The sequence below is a fragment of the Scyliorhinus torazame genome, chromosome 10 (assembly GCF_047496885.1).
Source record: "Scyliorhinus torazame isolate Kashiwa2021f chromosome 10, sScyTor2.1, whole genome shotgun sequence".
NCBI classification, from domain to species: Eukaryota; Metazoa; Chordata; class Chondrichthyes; order Carcharhiniformes; family Scyliorhinidae; genus Scyliorhinus; species Scyliorhinus torazame.
The window spans coordinates 46,364,081-46,392,006 of NC_092716.1; the positions used below are offsets into that span (position 1 = coordinate 46,364,081).

The window sequence follows — 27,926 nt, forward strand, 5'->3', positions numbered from 1 at the left end:
CCACGTCTGGAATATTGCGTGCAGCTTTGGTCTCCTTATCTGAGGAAGTATGTTCTTGCTTGAGAGGGAATGCAGAGAAGGTTTACCAGACTGATTCCTCAGATGACAGGATTGATATTTGAGGAGAGATGAAATGAAATGAAAATCGCTTATTGTCACAAGTAGGCTTCAAATGAAGTTACTGTGAAAAGCCCCTAGTCGCCACATACCGGCGCCTGTTCGGGGAGGCTGGTACGGGAATTGAACCGTGCTGCTGGCCTGCTTTCAAAGCCAGCGATTTAGCCCTGTGCTAAACCAGCCCCTGATTGAATCGACTCGGATTGTATTCGCTGGAGTTCAGAAGAATGAAGGGGGATTAAAGAGAAACCTATAAAGCTTTAACAGGACTAGACAGGATAGATGCAAGAAGGATATTCCTGATGGCCGGGGAGTCCAGAACCAGGGATCACAATTTAAGGATACAGGGTAGATCATTTAGGATTGAGATAAGGAGAAATCTCTTCACCCAGAGAGTGGTGAGCACTGTGGAATCCATTACCACAGGAAGTAGTTGAGGTCAAAACATTGTATGTTTTCAAGAAGCAGTTACATATAGCACTTAGGGAGAAGGGGATCAAAGGATAATTGGGGGGGGGGGGGGGTGGGATCAGGCTATTGAGTTGGATGATCAGCCACGATGATAACGAATGGCGGAGCAGGCTCGAGGGGCCAAATGGCCTCCTCCTGCTCCTATTTTTTATGTTTCAATGTTACCCAACATGTAATATCTATCAGCTCAGGGTCTTTTCAGTGACATAAGATGCATTTTGATTTGATTACTCCCACCATTACAGCTTTGGTTGAAGTTTGTTTTAATGATTTTTATCTCAGACACACAAAGCTATTTGAAAATAAATCCCTCTCAGGTTATCCTTCTTACTGTTACTCTGCACATTGTCCTGCAATCTAATGAAAGGGAAGCATCAAAATAAGGCATTAAAATAAAAAATAAAAATAGTGCGGATGCTGGGAATCCGAAATATAAACCAACAATGATGGAAATATTCAGCAGGCCTGGCAGCATCCTTGGGAGAGAACAGATTCAAGGTGTAGAATATTATCAAAAAGTCAGGGTTTGTACAGCGGCTGTAACGCATGTCGGCAACATGCACAGCCAGCCAGCAGAACTTCCCCATTGATTTTATGGTCAACAGAATGTGACTTGCAAATCAGAGGGTCGGCAGCTCAGCAGTGCCACCACGAATGGTGGCCACTGCTGAGAAAGGCAGGGACCCTGCGCCTCAACCAGATAGGCTGAAGAATTTTAATTTTAATAATAAAGTTATAATGCAATTGACTAATGGCAGCCAAACTCTTGTTTATAAATTAACTGCTGTTATGAAATATTGTTTTTAAGTGACAGATTTGCGGTTGTAATTATTTAAGGGTCACAGGGGCTAACTTCGCTGTCCATGGTCCCTGTATAAATTAAAACATATCTCCCACCATTTGACTGCCATTGGAAGAGTTTTTAGAGTCACAGAATCCCTATAGTGCAGACAGAGGCCATTCGGCCAATCGACCCTCTGAAAGACCACCCTACCTAAGCCCAATCCCCCACCCTATCCCCGCAACACCACCTAACCTTTGGACAGAGGATCAATTTAGGAAGCCCAATCCATCTAACCAGCACATCTTTGGACCCATTCCAGCAAGGGGGGGGGGGATTGATCTATCCACCAGCATGGTCCGGTAGAATCGATGTCAATGGTCCTGTCTGAAGCTGGTCCTGCCGTTGGTAAAATTCCACAATGGTGGGACATGGCCTGGGAGCCACTCAGCCACGTCCTGCTGCCCCCTCCTGCGGGACAGTAAACTCCTGCCTAAGGTTTCCGGTTGATGACCTGTCGCCTGAACTCAGAACATCTGACCTTTTTTAAACTGACGGTCATGAAAAATGCCTTTTCTTTTTTCTTTCACTTCCTATTAAATTGGAAACTGGGAAAGGAATACCAACATCCTAGAGATGAAGATTAAGTGAGTCGCTGTAACAGAATCATAATTTGAAAAGCATGGAAGGGAAACCCAGGATTATTTAGAGCTGAATGGGATTGGCAGAATTAGTCTGGGTGGGCCTTCAGCATGATTTAATACACTATCGCTGCCAAGAAATGTAGATTGCCAAAAATCTTCCAGCTTGAACAACAAACTAAATAATTACAACTGCAAATCTGTCACCCAAAAACAATATTTTATACAGCAGTTAAATTTACAAACAGAGCAGGCTGCCTTTGGTCGACTGCATAGCCGCTCAGAAAGTACAGTTATATAACTGTCTTCTACAGTGTTGTCAGAAGAGAGGAAGAGGGTTAGCTACAAAACTGAAAAAAACGGAGGGATTCATCGTCATGTGATGAACAGATCACGGATAATTTATCCAAGAGTTTATAAATCAAAACCTGTTGGGCAACAAAGCAAATAACATGGATTTACGCACTTTACGAAGCAAGGCCAAGTTCTCTGGAAACCAATCGGTTCCGTGGCAACAATCCACAGACGAGCCTTGCTTAATCAATCCCAATTCGTTTTGACCAGAGAATGGACTTGGGCTATCTGAGAAAGTAGGTTAGTCCCTGGCCCCTTGAACTGCAAGGTTTTTGATTGATTTCTATTAGGATGATACTACATGGTCTATGGCCAGGACTTTTTGCTGAGAGGCACATTCTCTAAGTGGATGCTGTTTTGCGGTCAGGAAGAAGGGGTTTCTCGGATGCTCCCAGCTTTGAACCTAAAAATCGTTAGCGGTCACTCTCCTGCCCACAGGTAGCTGATTGACAGATTGGTGGCCTGTCTAATAAGGGGCACAGAGTACAAGTCCACTGCTGAGGAGAGCCTCGGTCTATATAGTGAGAGGGTATGTGTGGGGTAAAATAAAAAATCACCATGGTCAATGGATGTTGCATATATGGACTTGGAATGCATTTGATAAGGTTCTGCACAAGAGTTTTTGTAAAAATGAAAAGGCATAGAATTAGAGGTAACATCATGATACGAGTTGGTAAGTGGTTGGGAGGTAAAAAGGGAAAGTCGCCATAGTCCCAGATGACCGTAGATTGCTTTCCTCTTTGAGGGAGAGAACTGACTGGTGGTGATTTGACCTGAGGATCACCACACCTCAGGCGAGGGGCAAGGTAAGACGGGGCCTCCATGAATAACCTCAGTTGCTGGCCTCGCTCTGCACCACGAACCAGCTGTCCAGCCAACTGAACTCAACTGGTTTTACTTTACTTTTATATAGTGAGAGGTTCTGTGTGGGGTAGAAAGATGGTAGAGAGATGGGGGAGATAATGTGGGGGGGGGGGGGTCCAGACTTCAAAGGGTTGCAGGAAGGGGAGGGGTCTGATAGTGGGTGTAGGGGTTTGTTGAGTACACGGACACACTCTTGCTCCAGCAGGTATAAAGAAACGTACCTCATGGATTCAGCCCCCTTGCTTCATTTCAGCTGTTCGGTTTCCGAGCCTTGGGAAACACAACCGACACGAGTTAAACATATAATGGCTGTAAAATGGAGACCAAACCCTCACTTTAATATTTAATTGATGACACACCTCCAGCAAGCCAATTGGTCAGCAGCCCAACTGTCCCAGTTCAATCTTAAACCAGAGGTGGACAGGCTTGAAGTGGATTTGGTTCTCGTTTCAGATTTTTGAACTTTAACCTCTAGTCCAACGCTGAGTCACCTGTTTCTGGGAGTTAAAATTCAGCCCCATGTCTTTAAGAGATATAATTGAGAATTTACCAGGGGTCCTAATTATATGAATATTTGTGCGATTTGCCCATTGGAAAGCTCATTGCCTCAAATGAAGGTGCTTGAACTGTTCAGGTATCCTCAGAGACATCGTGCTTATGCAGGTCTAATATGTACTAATTGCATTAACCAGCGTTTCCCTGTGTATTCCTAAGGGTCTTATCTAAATCATGCATTAGCTTGCATCACACAGAATACATTTGCATCAATAAGGTATTAGTCGTAATTTTCCAGCCGTTCTCACCGGCGGGATCTTCCAGTCCCTCTTGACAGAGAACCCCCACCGTGGGTTTCCTGGTGGTGGAGGGGTGCATAGGACAAGAAACCCTTCTGACAGTGGCTGGATCAATAGCGTGCCGCCTCAGCGGAACACACCGCGGGGGCGCATAGAAAGCCCCGCCCTTAATTTCCAACTTCTGTATTGTTGAGCTATTGTTCCAATATTTCCTGCACTATAAATATAATGATGTACATGGGTATTCATCTTTCTGAGCAACAAATGCCCATGATTAACATCCCCCTCTCCCATTCTCATTTCAATTTTTTGATTCCTTATCCATCTCTTCCATTTTCTTGCTGCATTGATGGCAAGTGCCTGGAATTTGCAAAACGACTCCAGCATTCAGTCCAGTCTTTCAACATTTTTTCTACCTTTATCCAACCATTTAAAGGCAGACATTAACAAATGGCTCGGCAGCACAGTGGTTAGCTCTGCTGCCTCACAGCGCCAGAGACTTGGGTGCAATTTTGGACCTTGGCTGACTGTGTGGAGTTTGCATATTCTCCCCGGTCTATGTGAGTTTCCTCCGGGCACTCCGGTTTCCTCTCGCAATCCAAAGATGTACATGTTAGGTAGATTGGCCATGCTAAATTGGCCCTTAGTGTGCAAAGTTGTGTAGGTTAGGCTAAGGGGTTATTGGGATAGGGCGAGGGAGTGGGCTTGGCTGGAGTGCTCTTTCAGAGGGTCATTGCAGACTCCTTGGGCTGACTGGTGTAGGGATTCTATGAAATTTGCAGAATGGACTAATAATTGGCAAATTAAGTTCAACATGGTAAATGTGAGCTAGTGCATTTAGGTAGGAAGAAAATGGAGGTGCAAGTCTGGATGAAGTAGAGGAACAAAGGGATTTTGGAGTATAAATATATCAATCACTAGGTGTTGCACCAAAGATTAGAAAGGCCTTAAATAAAGCAAATCAAACAGCCAGTTTTATTGCCAGAGCGATAAAGTTGAAAAGTAGGAAAGTTGTGCTAAACCGGTCTCTATCTTTGCATTAAATCACCATGTTAGAAAAATGATATACAGCCACTGAACAGGATGAACAGAAGATGTACAAGGATAATATTAGAAATTCATGGGAATACATTTGCAGGAAAGACTGGGGGCTGAATTCTCCGTCGGCGGGATCCTCCGTTTCGCCGGCAGCGCACTCAGGCCTGCGGATTTCGCGATGGCTTGGGGATGCTCACAATGGGAAACCCCATTGACCGGCTGTCGGGACAGAGGATCACGCTACAACAGGGGCATGCTGCAGCAGAAAATGGGAGCAGTGGGATGGAGAAACCCACCCTGGGTCTTTTGTCTAAGATGAAGTGTAGGAACAAGGTCAGGCATAATGCCTGGGGCTGGTTTAGCACAGAGCTAAATCACTGGCTTTGAAAGCAGACCAAGGCAGTCCAGCAGCATGGTTCAATTCCCGTAACAGCCTCCCCGAAAAGGCGCCGGAATGTGGCGACTAGGGGCTTTTCGCAGTAACTTCATTTGAAGCCTACTTGTGACAATAAGCGATTTTCATTTCATTTTTTTCATTTTTCGTGGAGTATTATGGGAACTACAGCAGCAAGATAATGTCACCAATTTACCCTCAACAAGAGGAAACTTAAGGATGGAGCATTAATACACATCTGCACAGAACCAAAACTCAATCCTTTGACCCTACAAATTTGACTTACAGAATGCAGCAGTAACTTTTGAAATTACAGTATGCAGGAGTAACTTTTGAAATTGCATGCAGATGGCAAAGTTGATATTTTGCGTATTTGAGTCACTGACTTATTCTTTTGTAGGAGAGTCTTGTGAAAACTAAAATAATATAGTTCAACTACAGTTATTACTAATCCATTAGGCCATATTACAAGAAACCCTCCAGTGCCCACCACTGTTCCATATTTACATATTGTCCTTATCCAATGACTGTGTGTGAAACAACTCGTGCTCGATTTCATCATAGATCATCATAGAATTTACAGTGCAGAAGGAGGCCATTCGGTCCATCGAGTCTGCACCGGCTCTTGGAAAGAGCACCCTACCCAAGGTCAACACCTCCACCCTATCCCCGTAACCCAGTAACCCCACCCCAACACCAAGGGCAATTTTGGACACTAAGGGCAATTTATCATGGCCAATCCACCTAATCTGCACATCTTTGGACTGTGGGAGGAAACCGGAGCACCCGGAGGAAACCCACGCACACACGGGGAGGATGTGCAGACTCCGCACAGACAGTGACCCAAGCCGGAATCGAACCTGGGACCCTGGAGCTGTGAAGCAATTCTACCCACAATGCTACCGTGCTGCCCACGGATTTATAAGCATTGTGAATGAACTCAAAACAGTATCAAATTGTCATTTCCTCCATGTTCAAGGCGCATCACAGACTAGCTTATCCAGTCCAATATGAGAAGAGAATATAATAGACACAACAAAGGGAATAATATGAGTCCATGGAAAAGTCCAATCTCACTGACAAAATGAATGTTGAGTCCATGGAAAAGTCCAATCTCACTGACAAAATGTATTCACTGTGGTTTTGTCTTTTCATGCAAAATTGCAATTACTTTTGTCTGAAGGAAGATACTGATTCAGAGAGAAACATATTATACAAAAGGACTCACAAAGACAAGCAAGGCATATAGTGCTTCAGATGTCCCACTGGACAATTTATTAGCATGCATAGCTCAAACTAGTGTGTAGGGGTCAATTCCCAATTGGAAATTAAGAATGACATTCAATTTAGCAACATGATCAGTCTTAGAAATAGTTAAATCACTGAAGGCAGCTTTCAATTGAGAGTTGAAAGTTATTGGTCACTATATTAGGCAAATTCAGAGGTATAAAAGTGCTGAATTGAAACATAAATATCCTGTAAATAGCTTCTAAACTACATCATTCAGCAGAATTTATACAGTACAGTGCAAAAATTGTAAAAATGGGTTTATTAAACTGAACATCCATTAGCACTGCTTTGTAGAGAGAGACATGTGTCAAGGTTTATTCCGCAGATTATTAAACACTGCTCTACAATATAAATAAATTAACAGCACCTTCTGGAAAAGTAAAAAATCTTGTATTTCATAAAGTCTGAGAAAGACACACGTGCAACCAAAGCATAGCTTTTTTGATTACATAGGAACAATCATGCAAACAAGAGTTTCAGAGACCATATACCTTTTGTTTGATCCAACTTCATTTAAATGTCACTGCTTTCATAAATCTTTAGAAAATATTTGCAGTCTACAAACTGTATAGTAGCCATAGGTGTTTTATTTAATTTAGTGATGTAACAATCTTTTGGATGAATAAAATCAAAATGATGTTTAAAATTATGCCATAATATAGCTCCAAGGCATTGTAGGTAACAGTCCACAGGTGTAATATTTGGTCAGTAACATGTTTGGCCCGAAAGAAAGAAAGTGAATCTGCCTGGGAGTACAGAAGATGCTTGCTCAGTACCACAGACATTTTGGTGTAATTGCCATTCTTGCCTCTCATTTTCCATTGACAAAGGAAAAATTAGTTTGTTTAGTTCCAAACAGAGCATGACACTCATTCGTGGGGGCCAGAAAGTGGAAGGAGGTGAAGAGAGAAAGTCAGATTTACATCAAACATTGTCATGTGTATTATGGGCCAAATTGTATTATCCTGTGCTCAAAAGCCATGATATTTATTCAGATTGAACTGGCTCAGTCGGGTTGATGGCCATCTCTCCCTCCTTTTATCCGGCTTATTTTTAACTCACACAAATGCCACTGAACAAAGAAACTTGTTCCTTTCTTCTAACATTACATCTTTTAGATGACCAACATAAAACACAATTATGACCAACGTTTATTCATGAAGACGACCATACTGATAAAGATTAGGGATCATTCACATTAAAGCACCATGGCAACATTCCATTCATTAAGCACACAATGTACATTGTAGCGGTAAGCTTTGTCTACAAATAATAAAATGCAAAAGAAAGGCAATTAATCCTGGGATGCATCAGACCTATGGATATTGTACAACAAAACAGTTCAAATTATTTTTTCCCCATTGCATTTACTGTGTTAATTTTGAGTCCTGTTCTGGTAAACAAAGCTCAAAAATAAAAGATAATGCTGTTGCTAGCACATTTTTGCTTTGGTGCTGGCTTTGCATGTAAACCCTGATAATAAATACAACACTAATAAATAAAAATTAGAGACATTACTACAGTTGAATTGAATGTACTGAAATGAAGACCGACAGCGTTAGCATGCACTAACTAAACAATTAGCAAGAGTATCACTACATCTACACAAACTAGTTTTAAACTCCTCTGCCCCCTAGAGATCACTTTTCAATATTTCAGTAGTATTCAACTGTCAGTATTTGTGTGATAAAAATTGAGAGAAAACGTGTGACTGTTTCAATATTTTCTTGGGAATAATTTCCAATATTTTTGACTTGAGTTATAAAATACTGAATTTGTAAGACTATGTTCTGGCCAATCCGACAATCAAAGCTAAGCCTGTCCTAGAAATAAAATACATCCAATGGCCATCAAAAAAGGTTTGACATTCATGGCGAGTGGACTACTGTTAATGGAATGGGATGTCTCGAAGGTTGAAAACAGTGACAAAGTTATATTGCATTAAAATTCCTTCAGAAGAGGGAAATTCAACCAGCTCCCATGAGGTTACAGAGGCCTTAACAATGAACAAACCTATGAGATATTCATAATCTGCAGGCTAATTCTCTGAAGCGAAGGTAAATGTAGGTGCCAGATGGTCAAAAGAAAGTGATTAAAGTATAATACTTGTTTTGTTATAAACTCACCCCAAAGGTAGTACATGGAATATTCCAAAAATGTTTCTAAGAAAATCAGCATAAAATTAATTTGGTTTGGGAAATTATAAAAATATTTTATGTTATGCAGCTTGTAAACATGCCTATTGGCTCTTTCACATGGTTTCTTCAAATGGAGCACATTAAACACCAGGCATGTAAACAGATGTGAAGAAAGAATTAATGTATATTATCATCCTTATTCAGTCAACTGAAAAAGTACAATCCTTTAATGTACTTCACCAGCTAAGGATGAGAGTTTGAAAATTAATCCAATTCAAGGAGATAGTATGAAAAGAAATCTCTCTTTGTGGGCCATTTATTAAGTGGAATGTGATTAACATTTGAACACCAGAAACCAATGTTGTGTTTTCATGATTGTTTCTAACTGTACAGCAAATGCACAGATATTGAGGTGTTCGGTAATTTGTGCCAAAAATCAGAGCAAACATTTATAATATAGCTTGCAGATGCAAGAACTTATTTCACATGTTCTGCAGTATGAGAAGAACAGTAATACTTCTTGTGAGCTATAAAAGTTGAAAGGCTACTGAACTTGATGTTGCACAAACGACAGTATCTGTAGTTTCCATTCTGCACTGGGCTTGGGAGTGACATGGCTGTCTGAACAGATTTGTCAACATTCATTGATGGGCTGAGGGATTTGAAACCTAGGTTCCTGGGGCTTTCAGGCACTGGTAATATTTTCAAAGTAACATTAGGGGAGGATGTCACTAAAGGTTTAGGCGAGATGTTCTGCAAAGGACTTTCAACTGACGACTGGGAAGAGACAGATTCTCTTTGATCTTTGGCATTCGGGATATTCTTCTGTATTTGAGCAACTGACTTGAGAGATGGGGCAGGAACTATTGAATTCGGAGGACTGATTTCAGAAATACTGTTTGTCATGGGTTGACCTGGTGATGAAATATCGTGCATTAAACCTTCTGCTGTGTGCCCCGTTGAAAGTTGCTTGGCCAACAACAATTCATGAGCATTCTTAAAATGATCAATAAGGTCTCCTTCAATTGGTCCATTAAGTGGACAATAGGGACAGATGACTGAATGAGTACGCTGAGGTGCTGAGAAAGTCTTAACATGGGGCGACAACTGAGGCCCATCCTGCGAAACATCTGGAGTACTGTGATACATTCCTGGAGAGTTGTTGGGTGTAATACTGCCATGTACTACGTTTGGACTTTCTGGAATACATTTAGTGTTTATGTCTTTTTTCTTCAATTCCTCAGTTTGGATCTGGGGGTCTGCAATTTCCATCCTATTTTTCTTAGCTTTTGTTGAAGCCGAAGCCTGCATCTTCACTCTGGCAAGATGCTCCACCTTAATGTGCTGAAGAGCGGTAGCAGAGCAGTAATACTTTTTGTGAGTAAGATAGTTTTCCACATTGTTGAAACTAATTTTGCAGGAGGTACATTCATGATAGTCTGTTGAAAAGTGAGAAGCTGGACGCAAAGGGGTAACATGAATCAACGGCTCCTCCTTAATACGAGGCTTTTTGCTAAGATCAATTGGTCCATCCACATCTGAACTTGAACCTGGTGGTGATGTTGCACTGGACTGAGTTGTTAATATATAACCTGTTGACAGGGAAAGAGAATCAAATGACCTTGAAGAAAGTGAGAGAGCCTTTTGTTTAATTTTCAAAGCTTCCACATTGTTGGATAACCCGGCACTTTCAAGGATGACAGTTGAAGGACTATGAACAGATAGTTCACTTGGGGAAGGTGGAGGAAGAGGTTGATGGCTAGTACCATGAATCTCAAACAGTTTTCTACGTTTACGTGTACGGACAGTTTGCTGAAGGATTGCTGCTTTTCCTCCATTTGGTCTGCGAACAGGGGGGTCATGCCTTGAAGCACAATATAAACGTTTGTGGACAACATAGGTTTCATGTCGGGCAAACCTTATATTGCAGGCTTCACAAACAGTTTTTGAAGGGTCATCATCAAAATCTTCAACGGAGTTGCTTGGACTTCGGCTGCCTTCACTAACTCTACTAAGGCTTTCCCCTTCAGATGAGGTATCTTTTGTGGCACTGTCCTCATTTTTGATTTCTGGAGTTTTACTCTCGACATTTGGTATCCGTAGGTCTCTTTCAGAATCAGCCTGGGAGGAAGAAGCGTGCTGGTTTTCTGTTCCAGAAGTTGGACTATGAATTACTGGCTCATTTCTATTCATGGGTGCAGAATCCTTCACAGTGTCATCCACAGTAGAGTTTTCTGCCTGCTGATGCCGGCTGTAACAGTACAGTCGTTTGTGTACCAAATAATTGTTGATATTATTGAATGTAATGTCACATTCATAGCACGTTGCTCCTTTTTGAATGGGTGCTCCTGCATAAAGAAGTGGATAGTTGTTGACCCCTTGCTTTAGTCTGCTGTGGACCAGCTCAGACATCTTGGCTAAAATTTCAGAAGCTTGCGGAAAAGTGGAAGTTTCATGACTGAACATGTAAGGTACTAGAACTGTTCCTTCGGGCATAACTGAAGCTGTCCCACAGTGGACTAGGCTTGAGGCTGGTGTTGGGCTTGAACATTCTGATTTAACTTTTGCTATCAGTGTGCTTCTTGGTGACGAAACATCGGAGGATCGGTCAGGAGTGGGATCTGTCTGACCCTCTTCCACTGACCTACCTTCACTTTCGCAGTGCAAATTGAGAGGCTCCTCTTTGACTTTCACGACCATATCAAGTTCCTCAGAAAGGTCTCTATTTAAAGCTGGAGGTCTTTCGTCATCTCTGTCCTTTGTTTCCTCCATACTGTGCTGTGACTCATTATCTTGGTGAATTTCCATGTGCTTGGCTAACTCTGCAGCACTTCTTAGCTTCTCATGGCATTGATTACACGGAAATGTATCTTGTATAACGTGCAACAAAATATGTTGCTGCAAGTTTGATTCAGAATCCCCAACATACTCGCACTGGTTACACTTCAGGCTTTGGAAAGGATTTGCAACTTTCACACCTGTGACAAATAGAATACAACAAAAAATAGAAATTAAAGTTGAATAATTCCAATATGATTTTCAGCTTGTTTAGTCCACCAAACATAATTAGGGGTAATTAATTCTATACAGCCGATGTATGCAAATTGGAAAACTTGGTGTTACTTTCCCCCATTGTTAACAAATAGCATTGCCTTTGAGATATTAAAATATGAATATTTTCCATCATTTAAAAATCATTTTACAAAAATATAATTTGGTAGGTGATGCAACAAATAAGGAACACACCTACCATGATGCAAGCATTTGCCATTTCATGCTGACGCTTAAATAACAGAAAGTGGGATGTTTCTAGCATGTGTTTCTTGCTTACCTGTTAGAGGAAGTGCAGGTGTACCCGTCCTTGGGGAAGATGAGTCACCCTTTGAACCTGACTGGCAGGCCATATGATTGGTAAGTAGATGACTGTATAGCATATCTCTTGTGGTAGAGACAAATCCACACCCATGACAAACACCTGCGGCAAACCACACAACAGTCTTAGAGATATGTTTTTTAAAATTCGCACCACCTTTCTCAATTTTGTACTCTTGCCTTATTCTAACCTTTTAAAACCAACACATCCTTTGCTTAAAAATGTAGTTACTTATCATTTTTCATGTGGAACGAGTAGGCTATTCAGCCCCCTCAAACCTATTTTGTCTTTCAATGTGATCATGACTGATCTGTACTCAATTCCACTGACTAATCTTTGGGAACACCACTTGGCTTGACCTGACAATCAGAGAACATTGACTTTATTGCTACTGTCCATCTTCTACCTCTTGGGGGCCATATAGCTCACTTGGCTAGACAGCGGGTTTGTGATTCAGAATAAGGCCAGCAGCGCGGATTCAATGCCTGTAACGGCTGAGGTTATTCATGAAGGTCCCGCCTTCTCAACCTTGCCCCTTGCCTGAGGTGTGGTGATCCTCAGATTAAATCACCGCCAGTCAGCTGTCCCCCTCAAAGGGAAAAGCAGCCAATGGTCATCTGGGACTATGGCGACTTTACCTTTTTACCTCTCAAACAATTCCCAACTCAAATCATGATGTTGCCTCCAATTCTTTGCCTTTTCATTTTTGTAAAAACTCTTATGCAGAACCTTATCAAATGCATTCCAAGTCCATATAGACGACATTCATAGAGACACTTCCTCAACCATCCCCCAAAGAAATCAAAGAATGTTTACAGCAGAGAAGGAGGCCACCCGGCCCATCATATATGTGCTGGCCCTCTGAAGGAACAATTTATCTAATGCCTCTCCCCTGACTTTTTCCCAGAACCCTGCACATATTTCCTTTCCAGATAATGATACAATTCTGTTTTGAAAGTCTCAATTGACTGTACTTCCACCACACTCTCAGACAGCACATTCCTAACCACTTGCGTAAACAAAGCTTTTCTCATATCAATGTCACTTCTTTTGCCAATTACGTTAAATCTGTACTCTCTAGTTCTCAATCCTTTCACCAATGGGAACAATTTCTCCCCATCTACTCTGTGCAGACCCTTCATGACGTTGAATACCTCTATCAAATCTCATCTAAACCCGCTCATTGTCAGGGAAACGGTATTAAATTCCTCACTCTACCTAGGTAACCTAAGTCCGTCAACCCTGGATCCATTCTCATGAATCCTTTTTGCACCCTATCTAATGTCTTCATGTTCTTCCTAAAATGTGGAGTCCAGAACTGGACGCAATTCTGAAGCGGAGGCTAAAGCAGCGTTTTATACAGGTTTAACACAACCTCCTTGCTTCTGTACTCTATGCCACTATTGATAAAACCCAGGGTGCGAATGCTGTATTAACAGCTCTCTCAACCGGTCCTGTCATCTTCAATAACTTCTGCAATATGCACCCAGGTCCCTCTACGCCCTTTAGAATTGTACCTTTTTAAAAAAATTTTGTCGCTCTGCATTCTTCCTACTAAAATGCATCACGTCACACTTCCTGGTATTGAATTCCATCTCGTCACCTGTTCACCCATTAGATCAACCCATGTCCTTTTTGAAGCTCAAACTATCTTATGCATGGTTCACATTATTCCCAGTTTCATATCATATCATCTGCAAATTTTGAAATTGTGCCTTATATACCAAGGTCTGGGTCATTAATATATAATAGAAAGAGCATGCATCCCATTCCCTGCGGAACTCCATTATAAACTTTCCTCCATTCTGAAAAACAATCTTTCACCTTTACTCTGACTCCTCTCACTTAGCCAACTTTATATCCATGTTCCCAACAGCTGTCCCTTTCATTCCAAGAGCTCTAACTTTACTCAAGTCTATTGTGTGGCACCTTATTAAATGCCTTTTAGAAGTCCAAATTATTTTTTTCTTATACCCCGTAAAACACTGGTGCAAGCATGCACATGATTTTGGTAATTGTATCTGGTCAATGGCTTGTGTTGAGCAGTTCAGATCCAGATCAGTATCAGAGTTCTGAATAACTTGGTCTTATGTGCCAAAATAACTTGCACAAATTTGAAAATCGAATTCAAAATACGATCGCCTTGAAACCTCTCCATAATACTAAACAGAAAACCTGAAGGGTAAGATTATGGGGAACTATCTACTGAACACAATGTTACCAAGGCTTAATTTTGATTTCTACAGTAATTTGCAACAATGTGCAAACACGAATTTTGTTGAGGAATTCTGAAAAAAATGTTTTTAAAAAACAGGATTCTGAGAGGGGCAAGAAAATTCTGAAGCAGGTGTGCTTACTGGGGCAAATAAGTAAAAACAAAATTGCTAAAGTTTAGCATATTGAACAAGGCATTTATTATATTACCGTCTCCCAAATCCGTTCTCATCTTTATCTAGAATTTAATTTAATAATCTTTATTGTCACAAGTAGGCTTACATTAACACTGCAACAAAGTTATTGTGAAAAGCCCCTAGTTGTCACATTCTGGCGTCTGTTCGGGTACACAGAGGGAGAATTCTGAGTGTCCAAATTACCCAATAGCACATCTTTCGGGACTTGTGGGAGGAAACCGGAGCACCCGGTGAAACACACGCAGATACGGGGAGAAGGTGCAGACTTCCCACAGGCAGTGACCCAAGCCGGGAATTGAACCTGGGACCCTGGAGCTGTGAAGCAACAGTGCTACCGTGTTGCCCTAGAATTCCCCCGTTTGAATCCCTTCAATCTCGTTTCCACCCTTGCCACAGTACCAAAACCGGTCTTATTGAAGTCACATTTACACCTTACTAAACCTTCCCCCCTCATCCTTCTTGACCAGTTTGAAGCCTTTGACGTGGATATTCAAGCATCCCCTCCAACGCCTCCACTATCATATCATCCTGGTTCAATTCTTATTTGTCTAATCATAGTCAGAGAATCACTCACAATTGCTATCCCTTGATGACATTGTCTGAAAACACAATATTAGTTTTCGCACGTACACCGACAGCACCCAGCTCACCGTCACTAAACCTTTTCTCGCCCACTGCTGTTAAACTATCAGATTGCTTATCTGACATCCTGTACTGGATGAACAGAAAATTCCTTCCATCAAGCATCGGGAAGACTGAAGTAATACTTTTTGGATTCCTTCCAACTTGTTCCTAGCTACCAACTCCACCCCTCCACCTGGCAACAGTCTTGAGTTTAAACCAGTCTGTTCACAATCTTGGGGTCCAATTTGACCCATAGATGAGCTTCTGTTCCCTACTTGCACCAGAATTATTTGCACCAACTCGGTTCATCGCCTGCTGAAAGGTTCATTAATGCTTTTGTTGCCTTTAGACTTGACTCTTCCAATGCACTCCTGGATGGTCACCCATTTTTAACACTCACTAAACCTAAGGTCATCCAAAACTCTGCTGTCTGTGCCTTAACACGCACCACACCACTCAACCATTTCCCTGTGCTCACTGACATATATTGGCTCCTGGTCAAACAATGTCTTGATTTAAAAATTCTAATTCTTTTTTCGAATCCCTCCATGACACTCCCGGAGCTGGATTCTTGAAAAATGGGGCTATGTCCCCAGGCCAGCGTAAAAACGCTGCCGTTGCCCTCGACTTTTCATGTAAAAGTCAAGAGTGATTCTCCTACCGGCAGGGGGCTAGCAGGCCCCCAGGGAGCTGCTCACAGCTCTGGCTCCAGAAACGGCCCCTGCACGTCCGGTCGTGAGTCCGCGCATGCGCACAGCGGCGGCTGCCCACTGCGACATGGCGCGCGTCCGTGGATCCGAGGCACCCGATCGCCGCCTCGACCGTCCTCAAGGCACCCCCTTCCCGTACTCAGTCCCCCTGCTCCCCCACCAGGGCGGCCGCGGACTGAGTCCGCAGCCGCCACCCGATATTCCCGACAGGCAAAACGTGGTTAGAACCACGTCGTCGGAAACTCGGCCAGTTTTGCCCAGAGAATCGCTGGGAGTGGGGGGGGGTTCCGTCAATGGCTGCTTAACCCACGCGCGAGCGATTCTCCGGGGACTGGAGAATCACGGGAGCGGCGCCAGTCACGATCCATGCGTAAAAATGGATTCTCCGCCCCCGGGCCAAACGCGATTTCGGCGGAGAATCCAGCCCCCTATCTCTGTAATCTGCTGCTTCGGCCCACAACCCTCTGAGGTATCTGCATTTATCTAATTCTTATCTAAAACTAATTTGAGCATCCTTGATTTTAATTGCTCTACCACTTGTGGGAACACCTGGAGTTGTCTAGGCTCTCTGCTCTGGAATACTCTCCCTATACCTGTCCTTTTTTGAGTTACTTCTTATGATAGTCAATGAGGAGTCCCGAAATGATAAGTCCAAGAAGTTTATTTCTTACTCACAGTAAGTTCACACAATGGCGAAGAGGACATCTAGTCCAAGCTGGGACCATCCAAAAGATGCTGGCTCCCTCCTGGGCTGGCTTTTACCTCTGGGAATTAACAAGCCCCACAGTTGGGACTCCACCCCTCAGCGGGAGAGCCCGTATTCTAATAATTTTTATTGTCATAAGTAGGCTTACATTAACACTGCAATGAAGTTACTGTGAAAAGCCCCTACTCGCCACATTTCGACACCTGTTCGAGTACACAGAGGGAGAATTCAGAATGTCCAAATTACCTAACAGCACTTCTTTCTGGATTTGTGGCAGGAAACCGGAGCACCCGGAGGAATCCCACACAGACACGGGGAGAACATACAGACTCCACACTGAACCAAGCTGGGAATCGAACCTGGGACCCTCGAGCTGTGAAGAAACAGTGCTAACCACTGTGCTACCATGCTGCCCTCCATGAGCCCCGTGAGGAAATCGATCAGGTCATCCGTGTAGGATCTCAAAGTCCAACAAGTCCCTTTGTTGTAGAGGGTGGTTGGGGCACCTCCAGCTGTTGCGGGGCTGGGTCAGGGGGGCATGTAGTATGTTGGGGAATGTTATTTCCACACAGATCATCTGGGGGGTGCCGTTGGCATTCCTTGTCGATGCTGTATTCCAAAATGTGGCTGCTCGAGTCTCAATGTTGGACCAAGTCCTCTACTTCACGCATCTCAGTGTCAAGGACCCCGGGGAGGGTTGCTCCCAGACATTTTCGTGCCGGGCAAGCGGGGCCAAAAGACGGCTCATCCAGTGGGGCCTATCCTGACGCTGGTTCCCTGTTCCAGAGGTGGTCCACATGCTTTCACAACATCCACTCCCATGTTTGCACCGTGTAAGGTACTGTTGCAGTCCGTTCCACCACGGCCCTTGGTATCCACGGGGCATCGTCTTCAACATTCTGGATGTATACAGTGTCCCCAGGTCAAAAACCTCTGTCGTGCATCCGTCTGGTTCAGTACTGCCTCTGGAGGTCCTGGCCCGGTTTCTCTGAAATCCCGGCCAAGTGTTGTCGCCGATGTAACCACCGGAATGGTGTACGCCGGCATCAGCAATTCATCACTGTTCAGGGGGCTAGCACAGCACCAGAGAGCTGCGTGCTGCTCCGGCGCCTAAAGGCGGCCCTGCAAGGCCGGCGTGGATCCGCACATGCACGTGACGGCCAGCGCGGGTTGTGCATGCGCGCGACAGCTGTCTCCGCTCCGGCGCATGCGCATGGTTGCCATCTCCATGCCGGTGTGGAGCAATATGTCGGGGACTTTACAGCAGGCCGTGCGGAAGGAGGCAGGCCCCCTCCAGATCACAGCCGCCCGCCAATTGGATGCCCCCGACCGCGGGCCTGGACCCCATGGAGGCCACCACCGGAGTCAGGTTCCCACACCCCCCCACCAGGACGTCCACAGCGACCGCGGGTCCAAGCTCCCACCAGGTGGTACCAGGTTAGAACCACGCTGGCGGGGCTTCGGCTCGTCACCCATGGAGAATCGCCGTGGGGGCCTATTTCAGCGGCCCGTGACAGGCGTCGGAGCGGCGTGGCAGGAATTTCCCGCGGCGATTCTCCAACCCGGCGTGGGCTCGGAGAATCCCACCCTGTTTCCATTCTATGCGCGACTCACATCAACTTTAGAAAGAGTGTCCTCCAGTCAGCTTTGCGAAGAGGTCCTCCATGCATGGCATCTGGTATCCATCCAAACGAGAGGCTTTGTTTACTGTTAGCTTGTAATCCCCACATAGGCGGATGGTTTTATCCGGCTACAGCACTACTATTACAGGTGCTGCCCACTCTGCAATTGTACCATCCGAACGATGCGCAGGCTTTCAACCGGCTGAGCTCATCCTACACCTTTGTCAGCAATGCACACTGAGCCCAGTATTCTATGTTCATGTCAAAAGCGCCTTGCCTCCCGAAGAGCGCATTTATAAACCAGTGCTAACCTTGCTCCTCTGTTGTGAGATGCAGCCATGGTCTGTGCGTTCAGCAGCGCCTTCCACGCTTTCTGTTTTGTCCTTGTCGCCAATATGATAGTCAATGAGGAGTCCCGAAAGGCTATGTCTAAGAAGGTTATTGCTTACTCACATTAAGTCCACACAGTGGTGAAGAGCACATCTCGTCCTAATCGGGGCCATCCGGCTCCCTTCTGGGTCTGCTTTTGTCTCGAGGAATTAACGAGCCCTGCTGTTGGGCCTCCACCCCTCAGTGGGAGAGCTCATACTCCACGAGCCCCACTGGGAGATCGATCGGCTCGTTCCCTTGTGTCTTGTGGGGGTTACAACACTCGTTAAATCATACTTCCCTGATTAAGCTTTTGGCCATCTGATCTAATATCTCCTTCTGTGGCTCAGTGTCATAGACTTTGTTTTATAATGTTCCTATGAAGCGACAGTTGTTTTTGTTATCAGCAATAGAAAGAGGTGTAAACTACAGTTTCCACTCCAGAGACACATGCAGTTTACATGAAAACTCTTGAAAATGGGCCATGGAATTCCAGTAAACTAACCTTGCATTGCCGACCATATTACATATTAATACAAACGGCAACAGATTTGTCTAAGCAAATCTCCTGGGCAAGAAAGCCAAAAACATGCAAAATGATAAATACAGAATCAAATATGGTATATGAATGTTCATTCTGGAAATGAATTATATCTGTGCTCAAAAAGAACTGAAAACATTGAATATCATGGTGTTAGCCAGCACTGGTAGGACGGGTCTACCACCTTCTTTGCTCCAGGTTTCTGTGAAGTCTAAGTACATTTAGATTTGCAGGAAATCCAAACCTTCCGTTTCATTTCATCTTTCATGCTACACCTTGTTTATTCATCTTTATCGATCTGAGAGTATGAATTTTGGCCCTCCCAGGATTGCTAGTAGCAGGTTCACTTCACTCCTGGGAGGCATTGTTTTACCGTTCAGTGTATGAGAAAAGTAAACAGGATGCTCCAGGGAAGCAAATGCCCAACTGGGATTAAATGCCCAACTGAGAACAAGTGACAATGACTGATGAATCTGTGTATCACACTTCCCTGAGTAAAGAATCTATCAGATTCACTGTGGTAGATTACTTGTAATAATACCAATAAGTGTCTTCAAAGCAAATATTCATTCAAGATTCTTGGTGGAAAAAGGAATAAAAAATAGGATAGTGCCTTTATACTGGGGCAATAACTGCTGTTATAACAATATTTCACTTTCAATTAGTAAAATGGAAAAAGAATAGAATAAGCTGGAATGTATTCTTCAAAATATTTAGTCTTAACGACAACATATCAAAAATATCATGCCAAAAAGATATATGAGAACAATTAAGACAGGAAATGGTCACATGTACCGAGGTACAGTGAAAAGTATTTTTCTGCGTGCAGCTCAATCAGATCATTTATTACATGAAAAGAAAACAAATAATAGGGCAACACAAGGTACACAATGTAGATGTATTGACACCGGCATCGGGTGAAACATACAGGGGTGTAGTATGATCTGATCAGTCCATAAGAGGGTCGTTTAGGAGTCTGGCAACAGCGGGCAAGAAGCTGTTTTTGAACCTGTTTGTGCATGTTCTCAGACTTTTGTATCTCCTGCCCCATGGAAGAAGTTGGAATATTGAGTAAGCCGGGCGCTAGGGGTCTTTGATTATGCTGCCCGCTCTCCCAAGGCAGTGGGAGGTGTAGATAGAGTCAATGGATGGGAGGCGAGTTTGTGAGATGAACTGGGCAGAGTTCACTACTCTCTAAAGTTTCTTGCAGTCTCGGGCCGAGCAGTTGCCATACCAAGCTGTGCTGCAGCCAGATAGGATGCGTTCTATGCCCTCTTGATTCTATGGATCTCATGAGAAAGTAATTTGTATTGACAGTAGAGATGTTTTAATGCCTTCAGACTGAAGATAGATTTAGCTCACATTCAGCTTGAAGGATTCCGTAGTGTTCCCAAATTAAATGTCAAATTCAAAGCAGTTTTCTCCCATAGGTTCTCCAGCTTCTGACTAGACTGGGAGGGGGAGAGAGCTTGGTGTCAGGTTCATTTAACTTGGTTGGCTAGATAAGTAGATTGTGGTGCAGAGTGACGAGTTCAATCCTTATACTGGCTGTGGTAGTTCATGGAGACCTATCTCCTCACTTGGCACGATGCTTGTGGAGTAGTGCCTCTCAAGCTGTAAACAACCATTTTGCCTCTCGAAAGGAGAGAGATGCCTATGGTCCTTCCCTGCGGCTAATTAACTTCCCTGCAAAGGCAGAGCACAATTTAAGCACAATCATTAACAAAATGTGGCAACTACAGGAAGAAACGTTCCAGTGAGAGCTATATTTTGAATTGGAACATACATATTTTGACATACTTAATCTATGACACACACATACATATACACACAGTATACAAAGTGGAATAAAAATAAGATTACTATAAATATATAAAATTCAAACTGTTCCAATTACATTGCTGGACTTGACAATAACCCAACTGCTTTAATTACTTTTCAACTGCAGTGAGAACAGTTTGATGTATGCATCTGAAGAACAGGGATTGGGAACTATGAAAAGTATACAGCTCAACCTTATTGAGTGAAAATAATTTTTAATACATTTCTGAAGGATTTAATTTCAGGAAGACCAATTTTGCATATTTCGTAAACCGAACTTGTGTCAGGATTGGTCCAGTGGTAGCACGCTCACCCAAATCAGATGGTTGTGAGTTGAAGTCCCACACCAGAAACTTTGTGCATTAAATCTAGGCTGACACTCCACTGCCATACTGAGGGTGTCCCTGCATTGCCACAGGTGCTGTCTTTCGGGTAAGATGTTAAACTGAGATCATCTGTGACCTCAGTGAAGGAGGCCCAGCCAACCACGTCCACGTGTTTTGGTGTTGCCCCAGACTTGATGGGTACTGGACAGCCTTCTTTGAGGCAATGTCCAAAGTGGTGCGGATGAGGGTGGAGCCATGCCTAAAAGTGGCGGTCGTCGGGATATTAGACCAGCCAGATCTATTTATGTGGAGGAGGGCGGACGCCCTTGCCTTTGCCTCCCTGATCGCCCGCCGTAGAATCCTGTTCGGCTGGCAGTCAGCAGCACACCCAAAGCTGCAGACCGGCTGTCCGACCGCTCAGAATCTCTCCAAATGGAGAAAATTAAATTCGCCATCCGAGGGTCGGATGACAGCTTCCACAGAACGTGGGAGCCATTCACCCAACTGTTGTGGGACCTGTTTATGGCCAACGAACAAGCAGAAGAATAGCCAAGAATCAGGGGAAAGTAGCCAAGCCGCGACGCCGCCCTGACGCCGGTCCGGAGAATCGGCGCCATAGGCGCCGGTCGGAGGCCGCTCTACGCGCCCCCTCCCGGCGATTCTCCGCCCTGGATGGGCCGAGTGGGCGCAAAATAAATCCGAGTCCCGCCATCGCCGTCCACGTGTGGTCTTACCCGGGTGGACCTCCGCGTGCATCCTTTGGGGGGCGGCCTGGTTGGGGGGGGGGGTCCCGCTGCAGCCTGGTTGGGGGGGGCGTGCAACCTCAGGGGCGAGGCCTCCGCTGTGGCCTGGCCCATATCGGGGCCTACTGGTTGACTGGCCAGCCTCTCGGGCTGGGGGCCTCTTTTGCCCCGCGCCGGCCCCTGTAGCCCTGCGCCATGTTGCGTCGGGGCCGGCGCGGAGAGGTAGCCGCCGCGCATGCGTGCAATCATGCCAGTCACGGTGCGCATGTGCAGACGCGCGGCACCCATTTGAGGCCGGTATCGGCAGCTGGAGCGGTATGGGTCGCTCCAGTGCTGTGCTGGCCTCCTGTCGGGCTCGGAATAGCTGCTCCTGGGGGCCTGTTGAAGCCATCGTAAAACGCAACAGCGTTTACGACGGCATCAACACTTAACCTCGGGATCAGAGAATCCCACCCCCTATGTTCAAAAACCCAATGAAAAACATTTATTAAAAAAAAAATCTGTGACCTCAGGCGCACGCACGTATAACAATACCTTAAAACGTTTCAAGGATGAGCAGGGGAGTTCTTCCAATTTCCTGACCAATATGTAGCCTTCAACCAACATCACTCAAAATAGATTATCTGGCCATTAACACATTGCTGTTTGCAGGTGCTTGCTGTGTGCAAACGGGCTACCATATTTCCTAAACAGTGGTTATACTTCAAAAGTACATAATTCTTTGTAAAGTGCCTTGAGACGTGAAGGGTGCGAGAATGCTCGTCTGTCTGAATCTGAACATAAGAATGCACAAGATGTCACTGACATCCAGTCCATATGAGCTGATGCACAAATAGAATGGCTGCTGACACTTGCACCTTTGTTTCGGGTGAATCAAACAAAGAATACAAGTCATGCAATTGCCATTTTAAACGGTTTAATTTTGCTAAGACCATAAGACATAGGAGCAGAATTAGGCCACTCATCCCATTGAATCTGCTCTGCCATTCAATCATGGCTGATATTTTTCTCATCCCCATTCTCCTGCCTTCTCCCCATAACCCCGATCCGCTTATTAATCATGATGTGGAGATGACGGCGTTGGACTGGGGTGAGCACAGTAAGAAGTCTTACAACACCAGGTTAAAGTCCAACAGGTTTGTTTCGAATCACTAGCTTTTGGAGCACTGCTCCTTCCTCAGGTGAAGATATCACCTGAGGAAGAGCAGTGCTCCGAAAGCTAGTGATTCGAAACAAACCTGTTGGACTTTAACCTGGCGTTGTAAGACTTCTTACTGTTATTAATCAAGACCCTATCTATCCCTGTCTTAAAGACACTCAATGATTTGGCCTCCACAGCCTTCTGCAGCAAAGAGTTCCACAGATTCATCACCCTCGGGCTGAAGAAGTTCCTCCTCGTCTCTGTTTTAAAGGATTGTCCCTTTAGTCTGAGATTGTGTCCTCTGGTTCTAGTTTTTCCTACAAGTGGAAACATCCTCTCCACGTCCACTCTATCCAGGCCTCGCAGTATCCTGTAAGTTTCAATAAGATTCCCCCCTCATCCGTCTAAACTCCAACGAGTACAGACCCAGGGCCCTCAACCGTTCCTCATATAACAAGCTGTTCATTCCAGGAATCATTCTTGTGAACCTCCACTGGACCCTTTCCAAGGCCAGTACATCTTTCCTTAGATACGGGGCCCAGAACTGCTCACAATACTCCAAATGGGGTCTGACCAGGGCCTTCTACAGCCTCAGAAGTACATCCCTGGTCTTGTATTCTAGCTCTCTTGACATGAATGCCAACATTGCATTTGCCTTCCTAACTGCCGACTGAACCTGCACATTAACCTTAATGCCACAAAGCAAATCAAATTTCTGGGAGTGAAAGTATTAAAAAGTACTATCCTCTACTAGAAAAGAGTCTCAACTTGTGCTCTACAAAACAGAGTCACAACCAGTCTGAAAACAGATCAACTATATTAACTCCAATGATGGAAGAAGAGTTCTCCAATTCTACTGTCAACTGAAACTATCCTCTTCAATATTTGGTTAGTCAGATGGTTATTGAAAGGATCCATGTGGCATTTTATAAAAAGAACAATTCAAAAGGGATTAAAAAATAGAGGCTACCTTGGACATTGAGGGCACGTACATAGCATCCGGTTTTTAAACCCATGATTTCCTTTTAAAATATCTTACAAACGAATGTTTCAAACATATCAGCTTGGCACTGAGGCAGCTGTCTTGCTGAAGGTGTTCCCTTCTGCATGAGAGCCTGTTTGCCTTCTCGGGTGGACATAGAAGTTTCCAAGGAAAGACTTGAAACAAAAACAGGAGAGGTCTGTTAATCTCCCGACTCACATTTATTCCCCAATAAACAGCTCCAAACTAAAACAAATTAACTGGTCATTTATCGCTGTGTGCAACCCCTGATGCTGCCGAATAAGAAAAGGTAATCGGGAAGCCGATTCCCACCCTGTCTGCTGGCACATGTATTGTGTCTCCAACTGCTAACGTCATCATCCAGAGTCCTGAAATCATAGCTCCCACCCCCCCAGTGACCTCCACTCCCCCCCACACCCACACACCACCCTTTGCCATTCCCTTTGCTTATCCCATGCACTCCCTACCATCCCTTTCAGAAGTAAGCCAGTGGCGAAGGACGTGACAAACTGCCACGCTAGTGAGCAGGGGGGAGAAGCGGCGAACTGGGCGTGAGGAAAATGGGAAGGAGCAGGGAGAAGTGAGATAGCGATGAAGGAAGAAGCGAGGGCTGAAGGGGAAAGTGAGAGCTTCCAGAAAGAAAAAACAGTAAAGCAGAGAAATAAGAATACTGGTTTGAACTATGTTTTCCTTCTGGGGGGGCGCAAGGAGATGTGTAGGGGTGAATGCAAGGGAGTGGCAAGGTGTCACAGGGAGGAAAACCAGAACAATGTTGGGCAACATTCACCCAGAAAATCACTAAGTGTCATTTATAATCTTTATTATTATTGCAAGTAGGCTTACATTAACACTGCAATGAAGTTACTGTGAAAAGCCTCTAGTCGCCACATTCCTACGCCTATTCGGGTACACAGAGGGAGAATTCAGAATGTCCAATTAACCTAACAGCATGTCTTTCAGGACTTGTGGGAGGAAACCGGAGCGCCCGGAGGAAACACAGGCAGATGCACAAATTTCTACGGGTGGGAAAATTCAGTGAGAATCTACCCAAGCTCCCCAAAAAATGAATACGTGTGGGTGGATTGCAATAGGAATCGTGCCGGAACAGCTGGCAGGATTCGCAACGGTTCCCCCCCACCCAAAATTACAAAAGTTTGACACTTGTAGAAATTAACAGAGATTGCAAGGGAAGAATGAATTTCTTGAAGGAACTATACTGGCACTTGGTTATTTAGCAAGCGACTCAAAGTGGGAGTAAAGTGCAACTTTAGATTTAGCGGACTTAAAACCTCAATAATTGTTTTGTTATACATTTCTACAATTGACCAAAAGAACGCACGATGGACTAACGTAGGCATCATCTGAAGTAAGACATAAGAAATAGATTGCATTGAATTCTTGCATAAAAGCTCAATTTAAATTCTATATTTACTTTGGGCTGGTCTGAACCAGAGCTAGGAATGTGACAGTAATCAAGATAGCTGAAAACGGCCTTTTGCTTGGGTAGTCTGGTGACCAAAGAAGTTCACATTATACCATTAGAGTTACTGATTTACATCTCCACACCCCTGTGCTTCTCAAGCAATACATTGTCTGAGAAAATGCATTAAATGGACCTCATTATTTTCCCACTGATTCATGTCTTTTTTAATCAAACAAATGCAAAAATTAGTGTGGAAGGAAAATACAAAAAGAAAAATTGGTTTTAGCTGGAGATTTCATTTCTTTTCCAAAAATAGAACTATGTTTTTTCTAAACAGAAATGTTCCAGATAGAGATATCCCAAACTATATAAAAATACATGGAATAATGAAAGCTTTCAAGAAAACTGGACAAGAGCCCAAAGTGTAAATAAGATTATAACTTTGCCAGTTTAGCTGAGTTTAGAGGTATGCCTTTGGCCTCTCTGGAAGAACAAGCAATAAATAAATTGTTTGCCTCTGAATTAGAGCATCTGGGTTTTAATCTGACTGCTGTCTAATGCTTAAAGTTGGAAGTCTCAGCCAGCAGAGCACAAGCTACCAGTTGAAACATCACACTGAGTTACGATTTCCATCTTGGGTCGATGGTAAGTTATGATCTGGGTGAGATCTTCCAGCTGTTCACAACGCCGGGACCTTCTGGTCCCGCTGATGGCAACCACCCACCCCCGGGAGGGGAAATCCCTTTGACAGCGGCGGGACCAGGGATCCCGCTGTCAGCCATTGGTGGGCCGCCTGCCACCACCGACAAACATGCGGGGAGGCCAGAGAATCTCTCCCATAGTCTGGAATGTGCAACCCAGGGTACCAGTCACCCTCCCTTCTTGGGATACGTGGTGGTCAGCAGTTTGAGAGAGGTGGGAGAAGTGCTGAAGTTTTAACTAAGCATTTGAATCATTTATTTGATATGACTGCTGACCAGATCAGTTGAGTGAATCGAACAATGCACAAGACTTTGGAGAAGATTTATATTGTATCTTGAATATGCTTCTTCTCTACACACAATAGCATATGAGAAAGTAATACATTATGCACGGAATCAACAAACTAAACATCCCTTGCAGATGGAATTTCTGGGTTGAAGAGTAAATTACCATTCAGGCTGTCCATGTGTACTTTCAGGTGTCGCTCACAGTTTGCTTTTGTTGTAAATGCTGACAGACAGATTAGACACACAAATGGCCTTTCACCTGATCAATAAGAGAACAAACAACAGGTCTGAAAACCAAAAACAATGACAACACTGAAAGGTATAATTTTAAAGACAAGTGAATGTGCAATAACTCAGTACCCTTCTTTGAGTTTTTGTTTATTCTTAAAAAAAAACTACTGCAAGGTATTTAGATCAGCCACTACTCGGATATTTAATTCAGTTCAAGCTGAATGGATGCAGCTTAAAGTAGAGATTGCAAATTAATTACACGCTGACTTAAATTGCTTTCTTCTAAAATCTATTTTCTTGTCCCATGATAAGAGGTTAATTCTATTACTTTCATTAATATATTGCACCCGCCCACTCCTGCTCCTCAATCCAATTTCACAATGGCAACAATTTGTACTTGCTGCTTCTGGTTTCTTTCCTCTTGTTCTCTTTTAATTAGTCCTTGCTACAGAATCCTCTACTGTTGCCATTTGTTCTTTCAGGTTTGGTGTAGCTACGCGTACTTGTCCCCGTTTTATCTTAAACTCTTTTAATTTGTTTCTCAGATGTTAAGAAAAATATTTAAATTCCATGAACAAAGATGCAAGCAAAAACGAAACCACAGGTGGACTTCACCATCCATGTGTAGCAAGGCATGTTTTTGACATTAGGGAAAGTTCTTCATCAAGATTTTACAAGATACCAAAAGGTTATTGCATGCAGGGACAGAGCTTTGTAGAAGTGAATGCATAGAAGAACACAGGATTGGAAAAAAGAATACTTCATGTGGCTCTATCAAAATGTTTTTGCTAGCTTTCTTTGTTCCATCCAAGGATTCGCTTCTCCAACCCAAAATAAAGATTTCCGATCAGAGACTGAACACATAGCTTGTTTAAGAAGTGGAGCTCCATCTCTTGACTCGCATTTCCCTCCCCAGAAAACAATGCTTCATTACTACCACGTATAAGCTACAAGTTTGAGTTAAGCATAAAACATTCACACAGCAGTGAAGTGGGTAGTGCTGAAAATTGT

At 43.9% G+C, this 27,926-nt stretch overlaps 1 protein-coding gene across 6 annotated transcripts in view; it reads right to left on the minus strand.

Moving 5' to 3' along the window:
* Positions 1-6,702: 6,702 nt before the first annotated feature.
* The window catches only part of zfpm1 (zinc finger protein, FOG family member 1), a 292,105-nt gene continuing 270,881 nt past the window's right edge, over positions 6,703-27,926 (minus strand). For 5 of the 6 annotated variants that reach the window (XM_072518070.1, XM_072518072.1, XM_072518067.1 and 2 more), the window contains 3 exons: positions 26,848-26,943; positions 12,214-12,357; positions 6,703-11,860 (listed from right to left, as the gene is read on the minus strand). In XM_072518070.1, coding sequence (XP_072374171.1) covers positions 9,360-11,860; positions 12,214-12,357; positions 26,848-26,943 — 2,741 coding nt within the window. In that variant the 3' untranslated portion in view covers positions 6,703-9,359. The remainder of the gene's footprint in view (positions 11,861-12,213; positions 12,358-26,847; positions 26,944-27,926) is intronic. The other variant, XM_072518071.1, reaches the window with a different exon arrangement.